The sequence below is a fragment of the Blennius ocellaris genome (genome assembly GCF_963422515.1).
Source record: "Blennius ocellaris genome assembly, chromosome: 6".
Taxonomy (NCBI): Eukaryota; Metazoa; Chordata; class Actinopteri; order Blenniiformes; family Blenniidae; genus Blennius; species Blennius ocellaris.
The window spans coordinates 16,562,397-16,586,169 of NC_137655.1; the positions used below are offsets into that span (position 1 = coordinate 16,562,397).

A 23,773-nucleotide genomic window follows, 5' to 3' on the forward strand; every position below is an offset into this window, starting at 1 on the left:
CAACAACAACAACGAAGGTCACGTCGTTGCGACTTACACCCCTTTATATTTAATCACGATGGTTTGGTCCATGGTCGTCCCTCAGCCCACAACACAGCATGGCCTCGAGTCTGGGTCAGAGTGGACTCTCCCCACTGTGCTTCGCTCGTGGAGAATAATATTTGTTTTTGTAAGTGTATATATCTGACACCGCTCTTTGTTTTTGGCTCGGAGCCACATTGAGGTTAATCCAAACCGCAGTAGGTTTGCTCTTTGCGACTGGTCACTCGTGCTTATGGGCCAGGTGCAAAGATGACTATCCTTGACTGCCGTTTAGTTTTTAGTTTTAATTGTTTGACATTGAGTTATGGGCCAGATGTAGGATCTGAGCCAGTAGTATGAGGCCCCTGCTCTATTGCACGAGGGCCTTAAGTTGGATAAAGTCGTTTAGAAGACGGATGGATTGATTTTTAGGTGTTTAGGTATTATTTGAAAGTCAGACATTGGCCTAATTTGGTTTTTGCTCTGTTTAAATTCCCATCCTCAGGCCAGTGAAGGGGTACTTGGCTTCATTTGGAAAGGTTCATCACACCCAAGAAAACAGAAAAAGCACTGTACTTTGCGTTTGTCTCAAGTTACGTATTTTAATGGTTCATCATACATCTTACTCAGTCTATAAAAAGAAATGTTATTGCATAAAATGTTTTCTTTGTCAGAGGTAAATCATGGACAATATTAACCAAAGCTTGTTTCACACAGTTACGACAACATCAACAACACATACTTGGTAACCAGGAAAAACTAAAAGCACAACCTGTTGGGTGACAGCATTTGCTTATATATGTGAATGCCAAACAATTTTACACTGTGAGCAGAAAAGAATCGAAATGATAATGGTGCTGTGAGAAGCTGCAGAAAAACCAAAGAATTAAAAGTACAAGCAGAAAGCGTGAGTGTTTCAGAAAGCTCATGTTACGATAGTCATTTGGATCCCCTGCGTTTGTACAACTCAAATACAAATGTTAACCAAACATTAGAGATCTGTGTCAACACCGCCCATCGGAAGGTTTTAAAAAAGTGCATCTTTAAAATGTACTCAAACTTCTTCATACTGGAAAAAAAAAAGAATCTGAAGATTTTGAGGTGCATTTATTGGCTGTCCTGCTATATTTTGATGACAAGGCCTAACTGAGATCTACAGAGGGTTTTTATGGCACCTGAAATGAGTTTGAAATCCCTGACACATACTGTTACGCAACATTACTTAACAACAATTCACAGTCTGCTACATAAGTAGTCAGTTTGCATGAGTTCCAGAACTATTGTGTGATGTCAGAGGTCATAAAGCAAACTTAAGACTGAACTTCAGTCAAATCAGTAACCGAGTAAACTGAGAAAGTCTGTTTATTCAGTATTTTATGTCAAATAAATCTGCACAATATTAAGCAAAATGTCAGCTTTCTATTGAATTGATAAATCATTTTGATCCCACGGATGTTTTCTGCATCTACAGAAAATATATATGCTTTAAAAAAAAAAAAAATGCAGCGCACACTACGCCAAATGTTTTCTTAAAAAATAAGCTTATACACAAAAGAAACAACTGAAAATCATCCAGAAAAAAAAAGCAGAGGTTGTTTGGTGATTGTGAATGGTGCGGGGCCTATCCACTAACTTCAAAAACAAACAATGAGCAAAAAACAAATGAGTCCAAGTCAGACTTCATTGTAGCTTTTAAAGCATGCTGAGCTCAATAAGACGGCCTGCAAAGACGCCCAACGTGCCGATCAGACACACGGCCATGAAGACACAGAGGAGAATGTGATCCAGCACCATGGCCACAAACTTCCACTCTTCAGCAGCCTGGGAACGGGAAAACAGACATTGTGTCATGTACTCGTTGTAGGACCACATTAGAAATACCTTGAATGAAAAGTGGAGAGTACATTGTTGGACTCCTCATCTGATTTCATAGTTTCTGCGATGTACTTGACTCCTTCTATGGCGCTGCGGACGTCAGGATTCTTGGTCATCGGGGACTGGTACGGAATGGCGGAGGTCTGGTTCCCGGAGATATCCGAGATGTCGAAGTCGGCGCCGTAGATGTTTTTGGTCTGCTTTTCTTTCCCGGGACGTTTCATTGTTGAGAAGAACATGATGTTGGGAATGGTTTCGATAAAAACCTGGCATAAAAAGAAGTATGACATGAGCAAAGTGTGAGGGATTCAAATGCAAAAGTGTGAAACATCAAGATGTGAATGTCAAAACCAGCCCACCAAAAGGTCAAATCCAACCGGGGGGAAGATGTTTCTCATTACAAATGAGACATTTTGGGGGTATATTTTAAATGAAAATATTTATGTAAGATTTGTCCACTGGGGGGGGGGGGGGGGGGGGGGGGGTGCACGGTTTTAGTGGGATCAGCAAACATAACACTGAGAATTGCGCAACAAAGAGTAGGAAGGTTCTGCACTAAAACTTAGGTCTTTACAAGCAAAATGACATAAGCGTCTCGTCCAAACTGTGAGGGTGAACACGTGAAGATACTCATAGAGTGCAAAAAAAAAACGTGCAGCCTGAAAAGTGACACCTTTTTGACGGTTATTTTTCTAACAAAGATTTGTAATAATTAACTTTTTTTTTTTTAAAGGTTACAATAAACGTAGCCAATTTCAGAATGCACTTTATGCACTTTGTCTGTAAAAATAAAGGGACATAATTTAGGTTTTCATAAAATAATTTAACTGGTATTAAAAAGAAAATGAGATCAAATGAATCTGCGTGTGGATCCTGTAGTATAACGTGTCTGACAGCTCTGGTTCAATCACAAAAGCACACACGTTCTGCAATGCTACCACTAGATGGCGGTATATTACAAAGGGAAAAAAAAGAGGAAGGGTAGTTTCTATACTCTTGCTGATCTGGAGAAATTCAGCACCACATTCACCAGTACAGTTGTCTTTTCCTTCCCCTTTGCTCCCTCCTCCTCACCTTGCGAACCCACTCTGGCATTGTGTGAGTGCTCGGGGAGCGGTGGTGGGTGTTGATGACGATGACTGTGATGATGATGGAGGCGATGACAAACACCATAGTGAAGAGCATGTACTTCCCTATGAGTGGTACAGCGCTGGAGGTGGAAGGGATGAGCTCCACGATGACCAGCAGGAACACAGTGAGAGACAGCAAGACAGAGATGCTGAGTGTCATCTTCTCACCTGGAAGACAGGGGGACAAACCAAAAAAAAAAAAAAAAGAAATTTTCACTGCTACCTCTTTTAATTTTCTGTACTACAGTGAGATTGTGAATAGCAGTCACCGTCACTGTTATTGGAAATGTTAGTGATGGATCAAGAATATTCCGTTTCCAGTTAAACATGGGTGTTTACTCATATTACTGTGATTTCTTATAGTACTGTTTTCCATTAATATTTTATTCATACATGAAAACATCTTATTCCATGTAATCTGCTTTATTGTCACAGGTCAATACTGAGAATGCCAACAATTTATTTTAGTATTGAAGTCTGTTGCTTTCTTTTAGCCAATCCATTTATTCCTGAAGCTGAGAAAAGGCTCCCACACATCCACTTTTCCAAAAGGTGTAATTTTTTGTTTCTTTTTTTTACTTTGTTTGATAAATTAACTTTGAATGTAGATATTATATACAAGTAAAGAAAAAAATCTTTACGGTTGAAATTGAATTCAGTTAAAAATAAATTAATACAATATTGTCCTGCAGTTCAGATAACAAGGAGGATCAGATAACAATTTGAATGAACAAGAAAAAAAAATCACAATATAACGTTTTGCCTGCTTGTTATTATCAAAATCTTCCTGACAACTCGCATAAAAAAAAAAAAAACCATAATATTAACATGGTATAGCCTAATTGTTCAGGTGGTATTTTACATTTACAAGAAAACAAAGAAGGTGACACGTGATTATTTTGCTTAGTCCACTTCTAATATTCAATATGCAGAGCAGTCTTAAAATAATTTAAATACTCATTATACTAAACCTTTGTGCGGAAAAAGGGCATAAATTCTCCATGATGTGAGACGGTGACATGATTGACGTCAATGAGGGGGAATAAAATCTCATTGTTTGTAGGGAATCAAGGCTCCAAACGTTGGAACATTGGTCACTGTTGTCTGTCTAAAATATGATCATAGGCTTATATTCCTAAAATCAGTTGTAATTTAAGGTAACATTGTGTGTTTTCAGCTATAAATAATGAAATCACAGTTGTGAATATAGCCCGGCTATATTTATCCCATGGTTGGTTCAAGCAAACATGCGGTCCTATTAGACAGCCGCATGGGAGGGCTGTTTCTATAGGTCTGGTTCCTGTCAGAGGCACTGAGGCTGCCTGCAGGGCTGTCTCTTGTTTCCATGAGTCCTGTCAGCCAATCAGAGATCTTTAGTATTCATGCATCATCCAAATACTCTTGTTGTTCAACGCTATAAGCAAATCCTATTTCAAGACTGGCAGTGAGCTTTTTTCCTTTTTTTTCTAAAACCGACAACACAAGTAAACACATTCTGACACCATATCACATAAGACAAGTTTTTTCTGTTTTAACTTTTGGCATCGTCGTTGTTATTGTTATTGTTGCCCAGTAAGAGCGGTTATCCCGGAGAGAGCCCTCTTTTGGCATCAGCTTCTCTTCCACACTATCCTGTCAGCAGCCATATCAGAAACAGGGATCAAGTGATGTATTATACATTAAAGCAAAGGCCTGCTTTCAGACATGACAGCACAGAGGGACCCTGGGTAATGAGGCAGACCTACACACAGGGAACACGGCCAGATGTGCACATAAGCTGTGTAGTTTCTGTAGCAGCCGATGTCATGACACTTCAGACTGACAGGCAACATTAGATACAAAGACTTTACCAACTGTATCTATGAATTCTTTTCAAGAAAACAGAGATTATGCTGCTCAAAAAAAAAATAAATCATTTTGATAATTTATTCATAATCAGGTTGTCATTTTCCACCTTCTTTGAAATTTACAAGCGTCATCCAGCGACTGTGTGTAGAGACTTGATGCGAAACCTCAAGTACTTCATCAGTGACTGTCGATTCAACGAGGTCGACGTTCAGCACACAGTCACGTCAGAATATCGTACATCCTGATGGACTTTTACTGTAGTGACAAACACTCACAACCTGCCATGTTATGACTATTCGTTTCCTCATTCAAACAAATAAAAAAAAGGCAAGAAATTCTATTTTCTTTTTCACTGATGGACATGTGGCAGATTTTTCATCAATCAATAATAAGTCTTCTTTTGTAAATCTTTTTGTAAACATGAACCAACAACATTGGGATTTAGCTTAGCTTTCATTCTTTTATTTATTTATTTATTTATTTTTAGCATGAACTCTCTTTCAGTCTAAAGAAACTATTAACTCATCCAAATAAAAATATCAACACCTGGCTGTTGCAAAACTAAAATGCATCCCTCGTCTTCTATGCGTCTTCATCTGACTGGGTGAAGGCAGAGTACAGGCTGGTTTAACTCGACAACTCAGTAGCTATACGACACCTGTATGGTACATGGACTTTTTAAGGCCTCTGCCTTCACAAGTGAAGCAATTAAAATGTCAAAGTCAGATCAGTTCTGCATTCAAATGTTTGCCTGCAGCCTAATGTAATATAATGATCCTTTTATGGTAAAATCACTGAACTACTGAAGCCATTTCACAAGTTACCATTGGCAGAAATCTTCATAAAAGCAGATGCAGAGGTGAATGAATGCAATAAAAAAAACAAAAAAAAAACATGTTTGTGTTCTTGTAAACTTACCAGAGTCTGTAGGAAGGTAGAAGACCAGGCCAGTCAGGAAGGAGAAAAGCATGCAGGGGATGATGACGTTGACGATGAAGTACAGCGGAAGCCGCAGCATGAGGAAGTGGTAGGTGATGTCCAGGTAGGGCGTGTCTGGGCAGCAGGCGTAGTACACCCAGTGCTTCCAGCCGCGGAAGTCTTTCATCACCCACTCTCCACTTTCCATGAAGTGACTGAGATCTGGGCGATCGCTGTCCTGTGAGGAGAAGCAACAAACACAGTGACAGGTAGCTATTAATCGCCTCATTTTCTTCAGTTAATTATTGATTTTATTTCAGACTTTGTTGATTAAAAAAAAAAAAATGCCACAAAACTAACTGGTGTGCACAAAAGCATTTGATAAATGGATGGTAACTTGTGTTTATGCCTCTATTTATGTACTCAGTCATTCAATTAAGGCAGAGATAAACACACTGCACAAACACTGAATGGAGGAAATCGTGAAGGAGGCATATGCTTCTTTACTGAAACGTCTCATCACTTTGGTTCGAACAGAGCAACCAGGAGTAAAATATAACAGTTTTTATGTCAGCTGAAAAGAAGGTGTTGTGTAGTGGTTAACACGTTTGCGTCGCAATAACAAAATCCTTGGTTTTTAGTGTACATGGTACACGGGTGTTCATTAAGCAGCTTGAAACATTTTATAGTTTTTCTCTCCAACAGAGGTTGGCTCCATGTCTTTTTATATTTAATTATTTTGACACAAAGCTAACTTGCCTCTGGGTGTAGCATCACGATAGTCTCAGAAAATTCAAGACATGATTGTAGCCCGAGGGTTACAATGTCTTGGTGATTGGTGCACTCTGACGTACTGTTGTACCCTCGAGTCTACATACTATTTTGTGCCCTCATGGTGCAAAGAATCTGACAGTCTACAACTTAAAATCAGCTTGAAACAAATTACGGAATGCTGAAACTGAGAACTGGGGCGAAGAAATCCATCTCTATTCCTCCAAGTGTGAAAAAGTAGAGATGTGTTTTCGTCGGACTTCAACATCAAAAGTGTTTAAGCAGAGGTTAAGGGTCATTACAGGGTTGATGACGACCAGCTTCCCGTCGTACGTCCAAGTGCCGAGCTTCATGCTGCAGTTCTGGAGGTCGAAGGGGAAATGCAGCACAATAATTTCACAGTAGCTCTTGAAGATGGCGGGGGGGTTCCACGTGATCAGTCCCGTGTGCTCCAGTAGCACTTTGGTCTCGTGAACGATGGCAAAGTCTCCGTCGGCACTGGAGGCACAGACAAACACGTGCAGCGTCATGATCACTGTTGGAGATAAGTTAAACATTAACTGGGGGCCATCAGTGCCTGAGGATGGGTGGGCTCGGCACAAGTGGCTGCAACAGCAGAGCTGGTTGTCAGGGAGAACGGCGGCGTGTCAGATGCAGCATATGTTGTGTGAAGGTGGGGGAGGACCTGCAATTTAGAGGCCCGATTTAGCCCGATGAAATCTGAGCTTTCACACGTGACATGCCGGCGCGTCGGAAAGACAGCTGATTGCTTTTAGAGATTGTGGTTTTTATTAGCAGACATGAAGTTTTTCTAATAAAAAAAAAAAAAAGAAATGGCATGGAATAATATAGCCTGATAGCATACTTGTTGTAGAGAACCAGATCAGGACGCCAAATGTCACTGGAGGGAACTCTGATCTTTTTGATGCCACCATAATCCTCCGGGTTCCAGTGCAGGTTCACATCTTTCCATTGCTGAAACAACAGACAAGGACAGCCTGAACAATGGGTAGTGTTTGTATGACAGTAACCACCAAGATGATTCATTTCAATAACGTATGCCTGAAAACCTGTAAAACTTCAGTGTTATATATTTTATCAATAAAGGAAAACAACACATTTCACTTAATTGCACAGTTATAATATAATTGTATATATATTTGACCGTAAATTGTTGGAAACAAGAAAGCCAGGATGAACAACACTGGGAGAAATAAAAATCAAAAGTCGAATAAAAGAAGCGCAGCATTAGGATAAACATCTGACCATAACATAACAAAACTTTCATATTGTTTCATTTTCTGCAATGCGATGGTTTATCCATAGTCTGTGTTTTATTCCAAAAACAACAATATGTGATACAAACCTGTTTCAGTCGTACGTTGCTGCTGACAATCTGGTTGACCTCATCCTGTGGATCGAGACAAACGTGTTCAGACAGTTGATGACAGTGAATCTCCATGCAGATGGGATGATATACTGCGTCGTGAGACCTCACCACACTGATGAGCTGGATGAGCTGAAGACCTACAGTTACGACCACTGGATCCTTGAAATGACTGACAGGGCGGACAGCTTTATTATAACCAGTGAAAAGGGTTTTTACCAAACGGGTTTCCTCACTGGAGGCCCAGGCAGCTCCTGAAACAAACAAACAAACAAAAAACTTGACCATACCTGTTAGCTGAAGGGAAACTTGTATGTGGAACATTCACACCTTGTTGTGCCAGAGAGGAGTATCGCTTTAAGACCTTCTGACACTTGAGATGAGATCATCTAATATGGCTTTAAAATAGACGAGTCAAGCGTCATAGTATAGGTGTAACAGTCGAGTACAAGCGTACAAGTAGACTGCCACTTCTGCATGCTGTGTGCAGGCAGGATTGTTTCTTTTTCAAATTATGAAACAAAACAAATTTAAAAAAAACATGCAAGTAAGGCAACATTTTCGATATGACAATATACTTTTCAGTTTCTAACATGTAACACAGGCACAGTCCTGGACTAATGCACTCAAGCACATGTTCTCTGTCCTGCCATCCCAAAGCAAGAAATGCACCATAAATACGTTTTACATAAACACACCAATCAAGGTTTAAATGTCTAAATATGGTGATTTTAGACCTAAGCGTTTACACAGTTGTTTACAGAGGTATTATTTTTGTTGTTTCTGCCGCATATCTGTCGACAGCCAGAGCAGGATCCCCTCTCATTTTTCAGCTAACCTTGAAATGAAGGTCATTCTACAGCAACATGTTGTTTCAATGCTTCGCTGATTCTGGAGACATTCAACACAGTAAATTAAGAAACGGCCTGTCTGTAATTATGCAGGTGACTTCACGTGATGACACCAAGAAAGAAATCCAGATAAACAAAGTCAGTTTGCTCAACATTAACAAAAACAAAACTTTAAAAAATTGCTTTGTAGTTTTGGTCGTTTGAATTTAGTCAGCTCACCTAAGATTACTTCTATTACATACCAATAATTAAAAAAAAGTCTTTAGCGTTCATATTTGTATACATTTGACTCAAAAAAATGACTTCTTACCGACTAAAATGGCCAGATGAAAGATGAAAAATGCAGTATTCATTCTTGCCATCAAACTCCAGGCACCCAAAGACAAGATCCAACTTCTGACTGGTTGGCCGTCGACCACAATGAGAAGTGAAAAGGTTTGACCCACCTAAAACATGCCTTCAGCACTAAATGACTTACTGCACAGCGTCGAGCTGTTGTTGTCTGACAGCTGATGTGAATGACTGGCTTGTCATTCGAGAGGGCCACATTTTTTGTCATGTGTTATAAGATCAACATGCCCGAGTAATCCAGTACTAAAATACCCCACAGTGAACTTGGCCACACACACACAACACAACACAACACATGCTCGCTGCTCTCAGCAGTTTAAACTATTACTGGAGCCTCAGAAACTTTAACGTCTCCTCTGTGCCATGGGAAAAGCAAGCCGTGGTTTTCTGTGCTGAACAGACGAGGTGAGATACCTGCATAGAGACGGAAAATATTATACAAATGTAAATAAACAGATTGAAATATAGATATGCTGTCATCAATGTTTGGCCAATTCACAGGAAAGTTGTGAGTTCATGCCAGTTACTAGTTACGTCTTATTAAAAAGACAGAGTTACTTCACTTACTAAGTTACTATAACAGAAAATAAATGAATTGCCTCTCTCGATAAGGATATCTTCATAATGTGCACATGGTCACGTTGTGTTGCTGATTTTTCAGCTTCATAGCATCAGTCGAATGATTCATTCATCCATTAGGTTCGCATGGAGTTACATACATACATACATCAGATAGTTTGGAGTCAAAGTTGGGCACACACACACACACACACTATCTGTTAGATTTAATTAGTCAATATCCCCTAACGTAATCATTCATCTGCACACACTGTGAGATGGGGAGGATTTCCTCGCAAAATACCCTGACATTGTCACTTTCAATATTTGTTTGGGCTTTACCTGTATATATACGAAATCAGGTTAGAGATCCAGTTAGAATGTCAAGTGATAGCCAGAGGTCAAATTATTATGTGTAGTAAACATACGTGTATGCCTTTGCTCTCATGCATATTTGCGTGAGCAACCGCTTCAGTGTATCATTAATGCATACAGAGAAGCATACGATGCACTGTCCTATGAAGAGGAAGAGAAAAATAAAGATGTACTTTCTAAACCAGTTACCTGGTATTCTGCACCTACTCGGATAGAGAACTGCCACCTCCAATGAATATTCTGAATGGCAGGGGAAGTCTCCCAAGATCAATAGATATTCTCCCAAGATCAATAGATATTCTATCCCGCAGTCATTACTTCAAGCTGGGGTTTTTTTTTTCCAGAAGATATCATTGAATTAATTTCAGAGTAAGTCAAATTTGTATGCAATAAAATATGACCCAGACAAAGCCCTGAACCTCAATATCAAAGCACTGGAGGAATCCCTGGCTACTGGAGTCCAGATGTCGTTGTATGGATTACCAACCATGGTTTTGCACAAAGCCAGCCGTGTGTCCCAGGCAGCTGACGTCATGAATCTTAGATGGCAGAGCGTCAAGAAAGCCCAGCACTTCAATGACAAGCAGGAACAGAGGCGCATCAAGGTCCAGTCACTGGGTGATCGAAACACGTTGATCTTGAAAATCCTCCTGAGGAGTGAGAAGCTTGTTGCAGATGAACCGTTCAAGAGAAGGAACAACCTAAAGCAACACTGCCCGACGAGACCCTATGAATAGGGTTACAAAATACTTGTCTTGACCAGTTCTAAATTTAACTCCACACAACTCTGCAATATATACATAGAGAGTTGTACGACCCGCTGAGCTGCTCAGTGTTGTGGCAACCGGCAATGTTCTCATCCTCCATCTTGCCCAGCCAATACCCAAGCAACACAATCTTAAGTTGTGTTAAGTGTTCCTCTCATCCGTGCACTGGCTCTGGAGGGAATCCACTCCACTGGTACTGTTCACAGCAACAGACTGCCAAGAGTTAATCGGACTTCTGATACTGAGCTGAAGCAAAATGGACGAGGTTCTGTCACGGAGAAGGCTGCTGTGGTTGGAGAAACCACTTTGCATGTGTTGAAATGATATGATAAGCACTCAATCAACCTCCCCAGTAACTGCATTGGTGTATTTCCAGCCCCTGAGGTAGACAGATGGGACCAGGAGAGGGAAAAAAAAAAAAAAAAACACCCACCCATGTCCCCTGCCCTGCGTTTCGATTCAAAAGTGCAATCAGAATCAGAATTTCTCCAATTAGATATTATATCCAACATTTATCATCGTATGGTTTTTTTATTTTAATAGAATCTACATTTAAAAGCGTTTATAACACCCTGTAACATAGTTGTGACTTTCTATTTGATAATATACAGTGAATTTATATAAGATTATATTGCCTTCAAGATTTGAACAGCGCTTTTTAGTGAGGTGGTCCGGAGTAAACTTTCATTGTGAACGAAGCAAATTTGTCTTTTTAACTGAAAAAGAACCATGCGGTAGACATCAGTTACTTACACAGAAGTAATAAATTGGCCTTAGATATTATTGTGTTTCCTGGAGGCCAGGTGTTACACCCATTTATCTCTTCTTGGCTCCGCGCGACCCCGCCCGGTCGGCCGGTGACGGGTCAAGCAACTCAATTTCCTCACATCCCCCATCCGTTCAATCAGCAAGCTACTCAAGCACAAGACTCATTCATCTCACTTAGGAACAAATGACCATTTTGGCAATATGTGAATTAAGAGAGATTTGCCTCGGACCTCCCCCATCTACTTTTCTCTCTCTCTCTTCTCTCTCTCTCCCTTTGCAGTCACTCGGGTCACTCAAATTTACACCATGTTGCCATCGCTTTCCCTTTCTCCAAGTCTGTCATGTATCACAGGACAGGACTTCATTGTACATGTTCAGTCAACCATGTCTTGGCCGGACACTTTCTGGTGTTCCGTCCAGTATTAATTACGTCGCTCTGGCGCCTCACACAGTGATTACGCTCTCTGGAGGACGATGAGCTGTGTGTTTACATCTGTTCAGTCAATTATGAAGTGTCCAGTGGATCTGAATGGAAGCACCTCCGCTATATCTGCAGGGGATGGATGAAAAGTATGCCGCATACTAGATATTTATGCCTCAATGAAGATTAAGGGGATTAGGTTTGGTATAGCAGCGATTAGGACATACTGTGCAATATATTTCACACAATGTTCCAACATCTAACATTACACAACCTGATTCCTTTCATGGGGAATTATTTATGTCCCCAAATGGATAGTTTCAGTCCACATTTTCATACCAGTTTTATTTTCAATGTGTAAAACCAGCAATGCTTTTGACGTCAGACTGGAAATTATCATGTATAAATAAACATTAGTATATGAGATGCTTCACGGGAGTGAATCCATTTTTTAGTGAAGCATTAGTAGATGGATTCAGGTCAGTCTTCTGAAAGCGTTTAGCAGAGAAATGTCAGTTATCTCATGGACCACAGCCTCTTAAATTTAGTCTCATTGCTGTGAATAATGCACATCCAGTACACAATACATTTGGCCGACACAATCCGAGCATGGCGTTATCGTGGCATCTCGCTGAGCGATAGAAAGCTTGATAGCTTTATTAGTGTGGTTTACCTCCTTTCACAGTCGATGACCATGAGGTATGATATATTTAAAATGGCTGATAATGGTGGGGAAGGCTAAACGGTTGGATGAAAATCCAATTTCGCACCACAATCGCCAGAGACAAGTCTGAATTCGGCCTACATTAAGTCACAGTGATGTGACCACAGTGCCTGAGTGATTAAATGTCAAGCGGTGATTGCTTCTCAAACGCTTTCTGGTGAAATTTGAGGCACGGACATCAATGCAGGCGATGGTTGAAAGCAAAGCCACAGACAAAAATGAGTGGCGACACAGACTGTAAAGTATTAACTCGACCAACATATACAAAATTTAAGGAAAAATATGATTTAAAATGAAGCACAAAGTAAAAATGCTCCAAACGATCGAAATGTGATCTCTGAGCCTCAACAGGGTGACACAGAAATGGTTTAATGAGCTACCGTTGGCAAGCTTGACTGGTTCTTGGAAATTGCTTGGAAAGACATAACCTGTGGGTAATTAAACTTGAAAATCATAAATTTTATGTGACATTGTTTGCACATAGATCCAGTAATTAGCAGCCTCCCCAGAGCATGGTGTTATTGCCTCAGGTAAGGTGGGTTTGGTTTTAATCTCCGAGTGCGTGACTGATGTGTTATTGGAGGGGCTTCTATACGGTCACGTGTGCTTCAGGCACACGCTGTCGTCATTGTGATTATACTGAACGAAGGACTGTCAGGGTCATCCTGCGCCTTCAAACAAACGTGCTCCATGATATTCGTAAATGAACATTGACTTTCGTTATACTTTCTCTTTCTTTGAAGCAGACAGGATCGATTGGCGGCCTGCGAGCCATAAACGTGAGAACGCTTCCAAAGACGGATCGAGCAAGAAAGAAGGTGACGTAACCACATTTTGACCCATTATTAAATTCGATAAGTCCTTAAATAATGTAAAAGTAAATGCATTTTCATGATGCAAATGATCACATGCAGGCATTTTTATTTCCATACACTGTATACAACCCTTCAGTTCGCTCTTTACGTTAGATTGCTAGCTCTAATTATCATACTTCATTAAATAATCCAGCACAACATGGCCCTCTGGTAGAGGGGAAGGGATTTCTGTGTCCCTCATCATGATCAAAGAAGCCCTCCCTGTTTGAAAGATTAGAGTTGCACCAATATGGTCTCTTTGTTCGCATAACCGATAGTCTTCAGGGTTGTCTGCGTTTTGTTGACTTCCTAAAAGTCAGCCCGTTGTGGCAGTGGTTTTCAAGTAATGGGGTATGTATCCAAGGCCAAAGATCTTCAATGTGCCACAGCAGCAGGAAAACTCTGGGGGTCAGGGGAATCTCTGCACAAAACTGGCTGTTAACTGTTAAATCCACGCTGGAATACAAAACAACTCTTTATTAACAGAGGTTGTAATGAACCAGCAGCCTCTGCAGTTAACTCTCAGCTCAACAGGAATATCTTGCGTCTGTCGTGTCATTAATTTGAGTTGCCAGTTCACAACCTCACTGTTCTTGTTCTCATTTCTCACACAGTATCATTTGCAGACATCACAGGCAGATGGCAACTGAAGACTCAAAGCCAAAAGACTGGATTGTGGAACATTATGAATCTAAAGAGCCAGATATTAAATTCAGAAAAAAGAAATGTAGACACAAAGCAAATATTAAAGTTACTCTGAACTTGTTAATATAAGTAATATTGTAACCGTTTCCCATCAACTTTGGCTCATTTGCTTTGAAGATACATTCCAGCAATGATCAAAACATTTAAAGAATTGTTAAGGCAAGTTCAGCCACACATTTATGAACTCAGACAAGTCATCAGGCACATTTCTCAGAGTATGGTTTAATAAATTAAAATGATCATGCACAAGTTGTGTACAAAACAAAAACCAAAAATCACAATAGAAAATTAAATTCACACACAATCCTGTTTTTAACACAATAAAAATGCTAAGTTCAAGCAGTCGTACCAGTGTGGACACATTGAGAGAGAAGACTCATTTAACTAAAAACTGCAGGTGACCTACAAAGGTTTGAGGAGATAAAAAAATACAGCATCATAAAAATTACCCCAGAAAAATTAGTAGCTTATTTTTACATCCAGCTATACAAAGTCTCACAGAAATAACTGCACGGGGGTTGGGGGGGGCAGTTTGGGAATGTAGACCAAAACAGAAAAAACTACCACCGGAGAAAGAAAAGTAAAATCACGGCGCTACACGATCTGAACACATGCTGGGTTACGACTACAAAGCAACAAAGACCGTGCACCATGCAGGCTGGTCTGTCAGCTTCTAAAAAAAAAATCCCCCGACAAAAATGGGGAGACAACTTACAAGTACGTTCAAGTGTAAAGTTCATCATCCACGCCCAGTGCAGGGGGAGGACAGATGTTCGGTCAGCACGAGCCCATACACAAGGCATTTAAACCCAAACTCGATCCATCAGCGTACAGTGTAATACAAACCAGTCGTTCAAGTCTTCACACAAAAGAATGAGAGGGTCGTTCTGAAAGTCCTGATCTGTGCTCAGAAGAGCGCCTCTTCATTTTTAATGAGCAGCTCCACCACCTGCCGCTGGTAGCGGATGTCATTCAGTGCTGTTATGGCGTCCAGGTCGGGTGCACGCATGAGGGTGGGCCCGAAAACGATGGCCAGGTTTTCTGCATTCATCAGGTTGAATTTCTCATTCTGTGTCACCCTGCAAGCGTGAGAGAAACGTCAGTTTGCTTTGCTTTTTAAGGAAGCATGATAGTTTGTTTTCAAGAACTGTATAATATCAATGTGATGAAAACAACTGACAGAGTAATTCACAAACAGCTGACCTGATGGACTCAATTTAATAATAAAATTAGTTCCTGACATAAAACTATACACTTGGATTCATAAACAATAAACAAAATGTTGTTGTTTTTTTAAACCTTGTTTATGTTCTGATTTCTGTTCAACTGCACAGCTACAGGGCTCATGTTGTTGTTGATTCCATTAATTCACCCTGATCACTCACCTTTTTAAGTGGGCCATGAGGTACTTGAGGGTGTCACAGTGTGACGGTGGTAGCAGTGCCAGAGCTTCACGGAGAGCCTCCAGCTTCTTCTCCGTGTCTGTGAACTCTGGGAATCAGAAAGGATGGAGTTGTCAGGGCAGCCAGTCGACACAGTCTGGGGTCATAGGGGTTTACTGGTTGGGGGAAGGGACGCGGCTTGGTATGTCAGAGGAAAAAGGACATCAGTTGACAAGATGGTTGATTTTGTACACAACTGTAGTTTAAGTTTATACCTAAGTTCGTGATCATTACACTTTAAAAAAAAAAGAAGAAGTAATTTTAACGTATATAATATAATATAATATACTATAATATACTATAATATACTATAATATAATATAATATAATATAATATAATATAATATAATATATGCTGCAACAGAATGCTGCAATCAAAATGTAACTCAATCTACATTGTACAGCCCATATCTAAATATATGTAAATATAATACTTCCAAGGCACATTTTCAATACAGAAATAAAACATTGATTCAGTTTATATTATTTTGAACCTATATGGGCCAATGCTGAGAAATATTACACCAAGTCACTTAAATCGGTGCAGTTCATTAGGAAGCTACAGGGGATAGTCTTTGTATCTTTCCCCCCAATGAGACATAATAAAACTAAATGGAGCTTCAAACTAAATGTGAATTTGATGAAATGGAGACAAATTTAATTCTGAGAGAACCTGCTGACAACAGGTGTGGCGTGGGATCATGTGTAATCCTCGAGTGTAAAGTGTGACTTTCATTCTTGATTTGTGAGAACTGGCAGCCCTACTTTACTAAAAGTACATTACATAGTGTAAATGTCCAGTATGCTTGTGAAAAAGATTGAAACACTACAATATGGAAACACATTTTATAATTTTGATTGTTCGGTTTAAATGGTAACCCCAGACAAATTCCACACAGAGAAGCCTATCAGTGATATTTTTTTCTCCACAATCTCCAACACTGTGCAATAACATGCAACAACATATTTAATCCTGTGTTTGGTGTCTGTGTGCAATCATACAGAGATTCCTTTCATCCCTTTATTCCCTCGTAAAATAGTACAGAACACATCTCATGTGCACTCTCTGTTCTTTCCTTCAATTTTATTTATATAGATTCTTTTTTGTATAGATTTTTTTTTTTTCAATGTACCCATCACATTGATTCAGGTATGTCTAATTTGTTGCGGATTTCACGTACTTGCAGCCTCGATGAACCTGGGGTAAGCATCATAAGAGATTACAGGAACGGGCAAATCCCTGAGGTACAGTTTCAGTGCACCGGTGATGATATTGATGTCTTCATAGGCGTTCACTGAGATGTCTGTCTTCTCGCCATCTGTGGAGATGCGTGATGGAATAAGAGAGACAAAAAGAATGAACACATGAAACTGCTGACGTGAGTGATTCGAGGAATCAAACTGTGTTACAGCGATGGGAGGCCCATACTCTGCTACTGGCTCTGTATCTCGGCAAAGTCGCCGCTATCATCCGCATGGCCTGTTTTATTCTGACTTTCCCTTGGTTATGCATGCTTTTCAGAGCAGGCCGTGGCCTACTTGTGCTGGCAGACAGAACATCACAGTGCTGTGAGCTGGAATGACACTCTGTCATGGATGATCTCCCACATGTGGATGTGGCAAAGACTTTCGCCCACTGCTGCAAGCTTTCCTCGCAGTTAAAATTCACACTGCACTGGGCCAAGACAGGTTTATTCTTACTAAGTCTGCTATTGAATCCCAACACACCAAAGATCTTGGGTTTTTTTTTTTTTCTTCTTCCACAGACACATTTAAGGCAGTGAGAGTACAGCTGTGGTTTGTAACCCCCGAGGTCCCTCCTGTCTGTCCACATACTGAAACCCTGCGTGTGAGGGACATGTCAGTATAAGCTCCGCACTCCCAGATGGAGACTAATCCTTCACAAATGTCACTTTGTCATTTAATCTGAAGTGTTCTGTGTGCCTTGTGTAAACATACGCTTTCTCCCAATGTCCAGTGTCATTAATCTGTAAACGTTCTGCGTTGGTTATGTAAACATATGCAAGCACATAATGTCCAGGGTCTCGCTGTGTGTTGACGGCTCTCTGTTAAACATAGATTACTCACCTTTGTCAAATGCCATCTTGACTTCCTCCACTGACTCGCTGTATCCCGATATTCTGTAGAGGCCCTCTGACTTCAGCCCTTGAAGAGCAAACAAGAAACAAACAACCTTTCAGACATTGCGGTGGATGTCAGGAGTAATGCAGAAAAATTCCCTTGCATGTGATCACCTTGGGTGATTTAGGAAATGCCAATATAGACTGTTAAATATGCAACTTAGGCAGATGCAAATAGTTTTCTGCATCACTGGGCAAAATAATAAAGACATAAATCAAACTTAGCTACAGACACATATTAGAGGGCAAACAATGAGGGGGTACAACGACTTTCCCTACATAGTTGAATGATTTAACTGAAGAGCAATCAACGAAGGCAGCAGGAAGCGGAGTAATGTATTCCTCATTACGCATTTACAATTACCAGCAATCTCATCACTCCCCTCAGTCAAACCCCACAAAAACATTAACTCAGTTCGTAATTGAATCAGACTTTTAGCACCGCAACGTAATTGGTATATATTGCAGATCGCTTATTAAAATCCGTGAAAACAGTGTTTTACATGTATAAATACAGAAAAGTAGACTTCTTAACATTATTAAGATTGCCTAGAAAAGGGACTGATAGGACATGAAAGCAATATTCTAAAAAAAACAAACACAAGCAAAACACAAACAAGGTGTGTTTCTTTATTTTTAATGATATCAAATTAGGTCAAAGTACAACTAATTAAAGCACTTAATTTCCTGATCAACAACAAACTTAACTGGTTTCACTAGAATATTTTGGAAGCAAATGGTATTTTATTATGGTTGTTCATTGGTTCAGCTATTCTCTTCTCATGTGGAAATGCTCCAGTTGAATTGGATTAATATCAGCCAGTGAAAGCATGGCTGTGTAGCTTTGCAATGAATTGAACAGGTGCTTAAGATAAAAAAGATTTGACCAAAATGTCTCTCAGGAAAAGTAACTCTCACTATAAGTTGCACATCTGAAAGGAACATATTCACGCTCGTATGCTCACAAACATGCTGGACTGACCTCTGGACTCGATCTCCCGTATGCACATGTCCACCACCATGGGCCGGGCCGTATTACAGGCTTTAACAAGGGTCGTCAGGTCGCAGCTGTAAACTTTACGGATGTGTCTCAGGTCTGGCTTGCAGTCGTTTGGCACCAGAGCTGAACACTGTTTGTGGACATTCAAACCACAGTCTGTGGAGACACACACATAAAGGAGGGCTTAGATCAGAGGAGTTTATTGTTCAATAACATTTTTATTTTTCAACCACAAATGCAGGATGAGCAGTATTGTTTTTCTCCGTGAACTGGGACATGCCATTAAACAGTTCATTTAGATTTGGTTCTTTGGTGAGACATTGTTAGTTTTGGCTTGTAAAGAAGTGTTAATCCGCTTGGTCAATATCTGCTGGTGAAATGTCACACGTCCACCAGAGAGCTATTTCCCTCCAGCGAGCGTGGCATTGGAGTCACCTTCAGCTTTGGATAGACTAAAGTCACCTACAAAGACCCAGATATGGAATGCAGTAAACAGCAACAACAACAAACCACAAACAATGGAACCGATTTGACCAATAAATGTGTTGTAAATTGAAATCTCAGATTAATTTTTCTTTCCTTTTACATGTTTTTTTTTCTTTCTGTGCTGCAGAACATTTTCAGAGATGAGACGCAGCTCCCTGGGTTTTTTTTAAAATGCCAAATCAGTCATGATGTTAGCGTGGGCAGAACCCCATGTTGCGTTTTGCCTTCAGTCACAGCGGATGGGACCGGAGGCCCAGCTGTTCCGGGGCAGAAATCACCTTACTGGGAACAGAAATACCCGGGGAGATCAGATGCAGAGCGAGACTGTGGCTCTGCTTTGTAACCATGCAGAGAATTAGAGAGGGCGCTGGAAATGCTTTGGCCTGGAGGAGGGACGGCCAGCTCTGCTGCGCGCTCTATTCTTTTCCAAATCCGAGCTCGTGCACAATAGCTGTGGAAGTAGCGATTGAGGCGCTGCGGGCTACTGTAGACCTACTTTCCCAGACTAAAATGGGGCAGCTTTTCATGCTCTTAAATCTTCTGAACCATCTCCAACTTCCAAACAGTTTTCCTTTCTGATAAAGGTCATGCTTTTTTTTTCTTTTTTTTTTTTTTAAATAGCAATGTTCTGAACCCTCAATGATTTAGATTTATTTTTTATTTTTTAATTTAACATTAAAAGGTGACCTCTGAAAACTGAGACTGTGTTGTTGAAGGGCCTTGGACGATATTTAGATTAATAAGGGTCCCCAGAGAAATTCATGCAGCCTGGATTTATATGCATTGATGCAGAAATGTAATTACTTTAAGAGACTATTCTCTTAAGGACATGAGACAGCCCATATAATAGAGCCGGGCCTGTCATCACACACAAGCCTGCTGAGCTCCTGTGGTCTGTATGAGTATGTTGATGGCCCCGGGGTCCCAGGTGGGGTGAATGAGGGTGAGACAGAGCCCCGGGGGACCTCAGGAGTAGGGGGGAGAGGGGATGCTGCCTCACCGCTCCGTCAGCTCTGTCTGTGTTGCGCTTGAAAGAGGCTGGAGCTCATTTCTGAGAGGAGGCTTAAGAGTGGCTGATTGCTAATTTCTAATCGGCACATTGTCACTATCTGAGCGCTCCCAGTTGAGGCTTGTCCATTTCTGAGAGGAACTGAGAAGAAAAAAAGTACTATCAGTATTTGTTGGAGGGGTTTTTTTTGTTTGTTTTGTTTTTTTCTCCATCCAAGTGTTTAAGTTAAATAGGGGTTGAGCCGTGTGACCTAGCTCTTTGGGTGAAGTCGGCTGAATTTTAATGTGCGTGGAAAAAGAGCTTCTTCCCCACACTCCCAGCGCTGCTCCTCATTAAAGAGACATGCCAGCTTTGTTTTCCTTCATGGGCATGATGGGATGAGGCTGGGGGGCGTACTCTGATGAGGAAATGTGGCACAACAAGCACAAGCAAGAGGCTGGCTCTCTGGCACTTGGCCAACAACAGTTCACTCACAGAAAGAGAAAAGGGGGTGGAGGAGTATTTTTTTTGGTATGCAAATGTGAGCATCATGTGAGACTTTGCTGCCCTAGATTCTGGTAGCTGGGTCTGAAGGAATGGCAACATATAAAGGCTGACTCTGGACGTATGTGCTTTTATCTCAATTGTTGTCGGTTTCCAAAGTCAGTACATTAATAATTTAAATCAGAGCTCCCACAGATTTGTGTGACACACTTTGTCTCATCAATAAAACATCAAAGATGCACATCAGGCTATATTACAGTGCTTTTCTGGGACGGGAAAGGCATCCGTACAAGACGTCGCCCACAGTAAAATCTAAAAATTCGCCACCAAAATGTTTGACATGTATAAAGCGAATATAATATATATAGAATTCCATACATTTGTAATACTGGGTGAATAAATGCTGCATATATCATAACAAACAACACAATTTGGGAGTAAACATTAAGAAATTCTTTATAAATGGTCCCTCTCATGTTTTCAGGTCTTCGGTGCTATGAACATCTCTCCAGTAAAAGCACTCTGTAATAAATTAAAATGAAGTGAAAAATTAAGATTTTAAGTAAATTATATGGTTTATTTTGTATTTTTTTAATCTTAAAAAAAACAATATTCGATAACCCACCCCCCATGCTTAGGCTCCATTCACTTAGCCTGGGGTAAAAGTGGGTCAGAAATGCAGTATTCTATGTTGTGCACTCTATGCGTTACATCATGTCCATCCAGGGTTCATTCCATTCAGTTATACAACCCATAATCCTCAATCTACTGTTGAGATTTTAGATTATAACTCAATAATCCGGCTCCAGATGCGCTAAAAACCAAGTAACCCATATACAATAATGCTCACTTTGTGCTCCACCGATGTAACGAGGGACTGACGTCAAGGACTTTATGTGTTACTGTAGCCGAGCGCAATCTCACCTGTACATTTGACCCCCTGAGCCATCAGCCCCCACATGAAGCTGGCACAGTGTTCACACCAGTGAGGTCCCCGAAAGGTATGGACCTACAACAGAGAGGAAGACAGTGACGGATATTAGTGATGAAGAGCAGTGACGGGACAGCGAGTGAACAGTGGGCGGTTGAAGCATTTTTTTTCCCTCCACGGACACCACATCCCCTTCTGCAGCCTGCCAGCAGACCCCGAGGTGCTGCCATCATAAATGACACAGTGGAGGAGGATTATCTGTGTGCGTGGAGGAGGATTGTTGTTGTTACAGACCCTCAAACTGACACCACCGGTGTGGGTTAGCTGTGATTTCGAGGAGGCTTTGCCGTCATGGGCACGGTGAATTGTGACGTTCAGAGAGGTTGGAAACAGTGGAGGGCCTCCTGTATCGTGTGGGGAAGGAAAAACAACCACCACCCCCCTATCACCCCCCACCCCCCACACTCCAGCAGGTAACAACAGCCCAGCCAATCAGAGAAGGCCTCTGAGAACAAGAGCAAAACACAACTCTCCCAGCATTCCTGCATTAGGTCACCCGCAACTGCAGCGGGAAGAAGGAAACCCAAAACACACACCTTGCATTAATGTTGACATGAATAACACTTCAAAGGTCCTCATGTCACCAAATATATTTACTTTCCATAATTAGATTTAATGCAGATCACAACTCAAGTTTGAAATTTGGAATGGTTTAAGAAAGAAAAAGGAGCTTAAATTTTGTTATCTTCAAAAATGTGATTTAAAAAAAAAAAGAAGCATTTCCTTCTATGTTATCCAAGTGATATATTTCACCGTGGTTGGAGAAGCTTCATAATGGCTGAAATGCACAATTCAGCACAAATATGAGAACAAAGCAGGCGAGACAGACTTGTGAGCATCAGCACTTTGAAAGCCTTGAACTGTAATATTTCTCCATCCCATTAAGCAGAGTGAGAGTGAGCCAAAGCCAAAACAGGGATACAGTCCTCCACTGTTTCCCTTCTCCATCCACATAATCTCTCCATCTGGTGCTCCAAAGCTAACAGCAGTGGTCCACAGACCACCCAACAGATTTTCTTTTGATACGGGCTCACTGGACAGACCAAAACAGCTCTGTTTCTATCCCCTCGCTCCCCTCCAGTAACACACACCCCACCCCTTCCCGACACGGGAAGCACGAAGAGCAGCCCTGCGGCCACACATGATGAAATCACACCAGCGTTTCAGAGAAACAGCAGCAGTGGCATTTCTTTAAGTTGACTGTGTCTCACCTTGAAGTTGTGGACTTTCTCAGACCTGGGCGTCCTGTCGCTCTCTCTGAGTGTCGCTCTGCGAACCAGCGAGGTGAGCTGTGAATAAGCAAATAGTTTCAGCGGCTGCCAAAAAGTGGCTGAAGGTTTTTGTGGCCCCATCCTCATCCCCAGAGCCGCCGCCAGAATATCCTCCTGATTGGCCTCTCTCTTGGCCTTCTGCACCAGAGGCTTCTCTTCCTTGTTAACCTCGTAGGACTCTCTAGATGGCATGCTGGAGCTGCAGTCTTCAAAACAAGCGCTGGATAAACTCCTTGATGTTCAGAGCAAGTATATATCAAACAATATTACTTGCATTGTTCCAAATAAATAGAGGCATCGCAGACAGATTTGAAAAAATAAAATAAGAAAATTCTATGGAAGAGTCCAAAAAAAAAAAACACAAAACAGTGGACCTTTTCAGAATGTTCTCACAGCAGTGAGGGTAGATGAAGTGGAGCCTCCGAGGTGGGAGTGCCAGGCTTTATACAAAAGAGGTAGCAGCCCAGGGTGCTCATGTGGTTCTCTGGGAACGTGTATGCAGATGAGCCGAGTGGCTGTGCTAATCCTCTCCTCCCTGTGCAGAGCTGATATTCTCCCTGGAACAGAGACAGCACACTGTTGTGTATGGATGCTGTCAGGGCAGAGGGAAAGAGGAGGGGGGAGGA

The 23,773-nt window shown here is 41.1% G+C and overlaps 2 protein-coding genes across 2 annotated transcripts; both read right to left on the minus strand.

The window, feature by feature from the left end:
• Positions 1 to 609: 609 nt before the first annotated feature.
• On the minus strand, positions 610 to 9,296 carry chrna1 (cholinergic receptor, nicotinic, alpha 1 (muscle)). Its single transcript, XM_080498755.1, has 9 exons — positions 9,112 to 9,296; positions 8,062 to 8,204; positions 7,930 to 7,974; positions 7,429 to 7,538; positions 6,866 to 7,061; positions 5,793 to 6,030; positions 2,971 to 3,194; positions 1,926 to 2,162; positions 610 to 1,842 (listed from the first exon to the last, which is right to left on the minus strand). Exons 1-9 carry the CDS (start codon positions 9,161 to 9,163, stop codon positions 1,714 to 1,716), a joined length of 1,374 nt encoding a protein of 457 aa, XP_080354881.1. The 5' UTR covers positions 9,164 to 9,296; the 3' UTR covers positions 610 to 1,713.
• Positions 9,297 to 15,231: 5,935 nt separating this feature from the next.
• Positions 15,232 to 23,339, minus strand: chn1 (chimerin 1; the record flags this gene model as incomplete). Its single annotated transcript, XM_080498416.1, has 7 exons — positions 15,232 to 15,403; positions 15,710 to 15,815; positions 16,948 to 17,085; positions 17,855 to 17,932; positions 18,890 to 19,063; positions 21,810 to 21,894; positions 23,088 to 23,339. 7 exons carry the CDS (start codon positions 23,337 to 23,339, stop codon positions 15,232 to 15,234), a joined length of 1,005 nt encoding a protein of 334 aa, XP_080354542.1.
• Positions 23,340 to 23,773: the final 434 nt, after the last annotated feature.